Here is an 8391-nt window from a genome sequence, read left to right as displayed (position 1 = left end):
ATTTTATCATTTTCTTGGGATAGACATTTACTTACAAGTAGCTTTATAATAAAATTACATCTATCTATCATAAATATTTTTTAAAATAATAATTTTTTTAAAAAGTTCTGAAAATTGTTGCCAACATGGAGTTTGAAGAGTGAAATCAGGCCTCATGTGTGAAGCGATTTTCTGCTTACCCCGTTATATCTCGAAAACTATTCGAGATATAAAAAAATGTTTTATACAAAAGTTTTACAATAAAATTACCTCTATTTATTCACGTCAATGATATTTTTTTAGAATAAATATTTAACAATTTTTTTTCGAAAATTTTGAAAAAGAATTGGTAAATAATTATTCTAAAAACGCGATTGAATATAGCTAATTTTGTTGTAAAACTTTTGTATAAAACATGTTTTTATATCTCAAATAGTTTTCGAGATATAACGGAAAAAGCTGAAAACCGCTGTACACGTAAGGGGTGATTTCACCCTTTCAAACAGTTTTCTAGCAACAACTGATATTTTCTAAATTCATCTCTTTATGTAAGCTACAAGTTCACAAAGTTTCATTAAAATCAGAATTTGACACCTCGAGAGGTTCCCTTGTAAGTACGAAAAATAGCTAAAATAGATAAATTTCTAGCAAGTACTACGATATTGGATATGTATTACATATCATGTCTAATCATATAGGTGACAGAGATAGAATTTAGATTTGTGCCATAAATTCTATGCGTATGATACATAATTTTCTATCAGATACAAAAAACAGCTATAATTCTAGCTGGAGCAGCAAAATAATTTTTTGCGTGATAGTACTGTATGATTAGTGTATGTTATTTCAGATATAACCTGTATATTGTATATAATGCCGATATTCTGAGAGAGATATATATAGGTATATATATCCTACCTATATATATATATATCTCAGAATATTGGCATTTTTAAAGCAAAGAAAATTAAAGTTAGTCTGCCGGATATATAAATCAACTAAAAAATCTTTCAATTGATTTATATGTGAGTTCATAAAAGTTATAATAAGCTCCAGTTCTATCATCTATGAAGTTCTCATTCAATAAGAAGATTATCATATTTTTCGTGCATCAACATTTTTTGTGCAGATGAATAAACTTCTCTTTTTTTATTAGGTCTTATTATGTAAAAAAAATAAATGGTATATGATTTGATATAACAGATTTAAAATAGAAATAATATTATAGAATACTATTTCAGCAAAAATAAATTTTATTAAAAGGATAAAATTTTACTTATTTTTCTTATTTGTTTGTCGTAAAAATATTAAAAATTTATAATCTTCGATCAACGATTTTATATTTTCATAGCCTTTGGAAGTGCGTGAGATAGGTCGATGCTACAAAGCGTGTCAACTCGGAGTGTGGAGTTCGATTTGCAGTAAGAAGCTTCAGGGTATCGTGAAACTCGCCTCAGCGCTCGAGAGTGGCAGATACGTCGCAAGGGACATCGGTAAGTCCTGTTCTATCCCAAGCGTACACGACTCGTGGTAGTTTATCGAGTGAGCAAAGCAGGTTTTCCTATCTGTGTGAGAGAAGAAGAGAAGAGAGAGGAAGAGAACTTCCGTCGCAGTTTTCTCTTTTCGCGGAAGAAATAAGCTTTGGTGGGGAAAATCGCCCGCGGCTCCCTACTTGTCCGAGAAAGGTCTTTTGGATCCCGGTTAATCGAGCACAATCCGTTCCGGTGTTCAAGTTCAGTTGGAATAGCCCTCGGGAATTATCGAATTTAAAGTTTAAGTAGCCAGCGATTTAGAGAGTTTAAGTGTTGTTCATTTTTAATGTTACGTTTCGTGAACAACGTAGAAAGAAAGTATGGAGCTCATTCCCTGTGGCAGTTAACAACAATTGGCATTTCTACAATATTTACCATTAGCGTTTCAAGGATTTATCCTTTATCGTCTTAGCATTTATATGCTTTATTAAGTATATGGCTTTTATACATAAACTTCCATTTCTGCTTAGCTAGCTTGGATAGAACGTATACTATTCGCTTGCTCGTAGAGCAAAATGAGAAAAGTGGATAATGCAATTTTGTAAAGTAAATTTTGATGACCTAGCCATTGCCGCAAGCTCAGTTGAGACTGAATTATTTGCATGTGCCAGAGCGAAAGATAAATAGTAAGCGCACATTTTTCAGTATAACTAATCAATATAAATAGAAAAGATATTTGCAATTAGCAACTTGAGATTTATAACGTATTTTTTATGATTTATTCCAAGATATATTAATTTCAACTAAACATTACAATAATAAAGTACAATATAATTGCAATATCGACAGTGTTTTATGAGTATTAAAATTTATTCATTATACACCTCAATCAAACAAGGATAATAAAAAAAAGATGCAAATAATTAAGTAACATAATCTTACACTAAGCTTATCAAATGGTGGAAATAAATGCTGATGAAAAATATCATATTTGTTTGAAAATAATTGGCTGAAACATGATCTTTATATAAAAGGGAAGAGTTCAATCTATTCAATTTAATATTTCAGTTTTATATTTCAATATATTAAACGAACAAATGCAAAGCTTATTCACAACTGAGAATTGTGTGTATGCATGTGTGTGCATGCATGCACGAGTTTGGACTGATTAAAATAAATTATTAATAAATAAAACTTAAATGCAAAAGATAAATAATTAATTTTTATAAAAAATTGCATTATTAAAATAAAAATAGCAATTACAAGAACATATCGCAAATTTTTGTCTTTATCGAATGAATTTTATATAAGATATAGTAAAATATAATCGAGAAATAAAAAAAGAATATCTTGTATCCAATTATTTAATTATAAAAAAATTATAAAAAACGAAATCTATCAATTAATTTACACGTATTTATTTAATCTATATCTATTCATATCCTATTAATAGTCAGTGGCGCTTTTATTTTGTGTTAAACTAGGTGGTGCAGATCCCGAAAGAATGGCTCCCTTGAGAGTGGAGGAATACCTGGCGGAGCTGTTTTGCGGATCGAATGTCACGATGCAAGTGATATCCGATCAGGATACACTACTTCAGGAATATCCACTATTCGCTTGTGTAAATCGTGCTGCCTCAGTAATACCGCGTCACGCCGGTAGAATTATATTTTTGACTTATGAGCCGCCCGCTTGCGTCTTGGAGACGATCTTGATCGTGGGGAAAGGTGTCACTTATGATACCGGTGGCGCCGACATCAAGTGCCAGGGCATCATGGCTGGCATGTCGAGGGACAAATGTGGCGCGGCCGCTTGTGCCGGATTCATGCAGGTGCCGTGTAATATATCGTCGAGCATTATACGTCATACTGAAACGATCACGTTTCACCTCGCTTCTATTAATAATATGTCGTTTTAATTAGCTTTCTGCTTGGCTATACAAGCTAGTAGATTCTTGAATGATCATCATATGCGAATCGTAATTCTATTTCTTATAATATTACAGTATAGTATATTAATGATCTCAATGCGGATTTTCCTTCTCTCTCTCTCTCTCTCTCTAATATATATATATATATATACAGGGTAGGCCATTTTAATCAATACACGCAATTATCTCGTCAGGTAAGCAAGATAGCGAAAAAACCAAGCGTTTTAAACCAAAGTTGTATGGTTTTGAGGGGGACATAAGGTGGTGTCATTAGTTTGACCTTAAATAGTTGCTTGAAGGTCACGTAAAAAAGTTACCTTCAATTTCTTAAATAGACACCCCTATTTTTCATTGGATATTCTTGTAACTTGCCTTAAAAGCTTTCCAAAACACTATAATAAAATATTTTTTCATCAATATCAAGTTACAGTATCTCCGGCATTTAGCATTATCCAAGATGTCTCACCGACAGCTAAAACCTTTTAAATGTTGTTTAGGACCATGAAATGAATAACATTTATCAAAATCAAGGCCATTGGAAATTGTACATCTTATATATGTTTTAGAAAGCTCTCAAGATAAGCTACAAGAATATGCAATGAAAAATAAGAGTTTCCATTTAAGAAATTGAAGGTAACCTTCGCATGACCTTCAAGCAACTATTCAAGGTCAAACTAATGACACCATCTAATGTTCTCCTTAAAGCTTCATACAACTTTGGTCTGAAACATTTTTCGCTATCTTCCTTATCTGACGAGATATTCGCGTATATTGATTAAAATGGCTTACCCTGTATATACAGCACACCGAGCCTATTATTATATGCACTTATGATCGAGATAAAAATTTTGAACTAATCACCGTTGTGTAAAAGATCAGGAATTATGATTTTTTACATATTTATTTTTGCTAAATCAAGAGTTAAAATTAAAATTAAACAAATAATGCGTTTTTTAATTTAATTGTACACAAATTATTTCATGTGTCTAAGTAAGATCTGTTATATATCGTAGGTAGTAAATTTATTGCAACCAACAACAGTAAAGGTCGTCGTCGCTTTGTGCGTTGTAAGAAATAGCATAGGCGAGAACTCTTACGTCGCTGATGAGGTAATCACGGCAAAATCCGGTGCGAGGGTACGCGTGGGCAACACGGACGCCGAGGGTAGAATGGCTATGGCCGATGCTCTCTATTATCTCAAAGAAATGGCCCTATGTTCTGTGAATCCGCATCTCTTCACAATAGCTACGTTAACAGGCCATGCAGTATTAACTGCAGGCTTAGGATATTCCGTAAGTACTGTAAAGTCATATTTTTGGTTATACTTTTAATTGCATTTTAGCGAATAAGATAACACATGTAGCTATTCGAATTCCTATTACTCGGATGACGAACATTATCTTAAATGAAAAGAACGAATAATCTCTATATGTGCTATATGCCGCGTAACAATAACAAAATGGCAGAAATGTATATAGACAGTTGTTTGTTGATTCATTGACGAAAGCATAATTGGACAGGGTTATAAACGATCTAAATACGGCATGCGGTTTTCCTGTGTTATATTGAAACGATTTAGATGCAACGTGCAGTTTCCCTACGTGTTATATTGAATGCCGAGCGTGACATATGATATGATTTTGTTATCAAAATTGCTTGTAGACGTTAGCTATAATTCATCCTCTGAGGATACTTTGTTGGTAAAAGATTCTCCGATAAAAGATCCATTTTATCATGTATTCATATTTTCGAAAATGCAGAACTTACATTTATATTCATTGCTATAGATTGCTATGGATAATGCTGTGGCACGACTAGCTAGTAATGCAGAAAAACTTCAAGCTTCCGGCGAAGCTGTTGGCGATCCATTCGAAATATCGCGAATACGTAGAGAGGACTTTCTTACCCATCAAGGGCGTGCGGAAGGTGATGATATTCTTCAAGCACTAAATAAACTTAGTTCCAAAGTTCCGCGAGGTCATCAGGGACCAGCTGCTTTTCTAATTAAGGCTTCCGGATTAGACAAGGTGTTATGCTTATTATTGTACTCGTACTATTTAAGTTTAAATTTTTATTTAAATTTAACGTATTTCTAGATATTATAATGTTGTTTAATAATTTGACTTTTAGCATGGTAATGAATCAGAGAAGCCATTAAAATATTGTCATCTGGACATAGCCGGCAGTGCCGGTGATCCTCCCGCACAACCAACCGCATCACCAATTTTAACATTAGCCAAAATGTTTCTTTTTGATAAAATTGAGACCAACAATCCATAATGCTGATACAAACTGCGATATTTTATGTATCATACACATCCTTATGCTGTATACCTGAAGCAATTAATATTCATGACTGGTGCAAAGAACTTTGGATTAACCAGAAATGCAAATAATAATTAATCATCTCCTATAAATCTCCTATAAATCCTTGAACCTCAGAGTTCCCATGAGCTGTACAACATGGATTTACTTGAAACACAATAAACTACATTAGAGTCACTATGTAGGTAAAGTAGCGGATTTGCCAATAAGCATTTATCTAAGACGGCAAAATTTTAGAAACTGTGTGTGCAAATTTTTAGATATCTTTTTAATATAAAATATTAAAGTAAAGATAAATTTATTTTTTATTATATCATATTTTATCAATAAAGGGTAAATTTGTTACTCCAAATTTGCCGCAACTCGCCGGCTCGCATAAAGGAGCACTATGTCTCGCGCCATGACGCTTCACTTGTCTTAACGCCGAGCCACTACCGTGTCTCCAGATTTATTTATAATAATCCCTTTCTTTGTATAATTTAAAACTTCTTGTAATTTTAATTCCGAATATTAGCTGAAGATCACTCAAACAGAGGGTCGAAACGTTCTAGATTAAACCTTCATTGAATAACTCCGCAGTACTAACAACTTGCGTGTTGATTCCTATGGCCTGTTTTTAATTCTTACTTCTTGTAATATTGTGATATTAAATATGAATAATGAATAATGGCTATATGGTATAGGTAAAATCATAGTTATTAATTTGATTCTAATTTAATAATTAATAGTCATTCTCTTAAATCATGTAGCGAATAAATACATGATGAATTATTTGCAGATATTTTCAAATTTTTTGAATTTTCAATTATTTTGTATCTATCAATCAAGATTATCCATTATTCACTTCATTCGCCTCGATTAAGTATGTACAATGAATTCTTTAGATGATCGAGTTAATACAGGCATCGTGAGCAGACATTAATTGTGGATTAAGAAGCTTTTTCATTACAATGACGTTTAAAAATTCATTTATTCTCTCTCTCTCTCTCCCCCTCTCTCTCCCTCCCCCTCTCTCTCTCCCTCTGATTGTCTCTCCCCTCCCTCTCTCATTTCCTCTCTTTCTCTTCCTGACCAATTTCGTATTGATTACAGCATGGAGTTTGTAGCTGTACCCCTTTAAAGTATACGCACATCGATTTATACGGACATCTACCTCAACCTCATTGCATCCTGTACAGCGGCAATCCCGTTTTAGCTATGTCCTATTGCTATCTGATCCAAGGAAAATGTCTGACACTGCGAAATGATCTTCCTTACGAAATGCAATACGTTTGCGAACTCGACTGCAAGCCCATCTGTATATCGCCTTGCCCACCCTGCAAAGTTTCCTGTGATCCCCATGGTACCCCTTGTCCACCGATCACCGGATGTCCCACTTATTCAAATACGAAGTCCTGTGAGCGTCAAGCGCAATCCTATCCACCTGCCCAACCTGCGTCGCTATGTCAACCTAATTCAGAAACGATGTACCAGGGAGCAATGTGTCAACCAAATGTCCAAAGAAACGAATTGAATCCGCGTGTCTGACAATACGTCAAGTTACGAGATATTCATGTGATATGAAGATTTATGAGGACCATTCTTGTATGGCGAAGATCGTTAATCTTGCCATCGATTGAAGTCTGTTTTTACTACTGTTTTATTCAATTTACTTTATAGTTCTATGTTTATTGGACACAATGTATACATTTGTGAGAATAAAAAATATATTGCGCATAAAAATCACTTTCCCATTTTTCTTTGCAGAGACCATTTTGTTTAATTGAAAAAATATAAAGTAGTTTTAAAATTGCAATTATATACCGAATAATCGGGTAATGATCGGGTAAATGTATATAAAATATCTGCAGTCAATAAGTTCTCATGTATATTTGGTACATCTGAAATCGCAGGGATAAATGATGTACCTTCAGTTGGTACATCTTACGGTAATCTCTGTTATCAAAGTATGGTTACATTTTAAAACGTAATGTGTTATATAATATATTATGAAATATATTTATATATTAATAAACATATAAATTAATTTAACATTTACACTAATTTTCATAATTTTTTTTATCGATTCTTGAATAGAAATATATTTTACAGTACCTTTAATGTTAATCATTTTTCAAATTAGAGTTACATAATTATATGTAATTGCTTGATATTATTTTTGTGTATTACGATGAATTTTAATTTAATAATAGCGCATGAACGATTAAAAACGATTCCTAATTTTTATGTTTTGATTTTATTATCGACTATTCTGAATACGAATCATCTAATCATATTATTTGATGATAATATATTGAACAATCAATATCAAAATAATTGTGTATATTCACATTATCAATTACAGTAAATTTATGTTAAATTAATTGTACTACAGTTAGGGGGGGAGAGTTGGAGAACATAAATATAAAATAATTTCAAGAAGCATATATTAAAGCATATGTGTGTGTTTTTTTAAATCATGTTTTATCATATTGCGTGTCTATCGATAGTTAAAACCATATTTGACAATCACTAAGTTACTTTACAAGCTTAACGCTAGCAAAAGAATGCCGTGGAAGGAAAACTTAATTAACTGCTACGTCCTTTCTTAATTAAGAAAAAAATGTTTGGCGTATCTCGTAGAGATTACTGCGAACGAAGTAAACTTCCGTTTGCGTTACCATCACGTTTGCTTTCTCACGATCG

The 8391-nt window shown here is 32.7% G+C and overlaps 1 protein-coding gene across 6 annotated transcripts in view; it reads left to right on the top strand.

The window, feature by feature from the left end:
* The window catches only part of LOC108727799 (putative aminopeptidase W07G4.4), a 28687-nt gene extending 21265 nt beyond the window's left edge, over positions 1-7422 (top strand). For 5 of the 6 annotated variants that reach the window (XM_018456054.1, XM_018456070.1, XM_018456048.1 and 2 more), the window contains exons 5-9: positions 1331-1472; positions 2936-3282; positions 4395-4673; positions 5169-5408; positions 6799-7422. In XM_018456054.1, the coding sequence (XP_018311556.1) occupies positions 1331-1472; positions 2936-3282; positions 4395-4673; positions 5169-5408; positions 6799-7233 (1443 nt within the window). In that variant the 3' untranslated portion in view covers positions 7234-7422. Of the gene's footprint in view, positions 1-1330; positions 1473-2935; positions 3283-4394; positions 4674-5168; positions 5409-5511; positions 5751-6798 lie in introns of those variants that run through there. The other variant, XM_018456081.1, reaches the window with a different exon arrangement.
* Positions 7423-8391: the final 969 nt, after the last annotated feature.

This window comes from Mycetomoellerius zeteki, unplaced genomic scaffold (genome assembly GCF_001594055.1).
Source record: "Mycetomoellerius zeteki isolate Tzet28-1 unplaced genomic scaffold, Tzet1.0 scaffold113, whole genome shotgun sequence".
Lineage (NCBI taxonomy): Eukaryota > Metazoa > Arthropoda > Insecta > Hymenoptera > Formicidae > Mycetomoellerius > Mycetomoellerius zeteki.
This window is presented reverse-complemented; position numbering and strand designations above follow the sequence as displayed.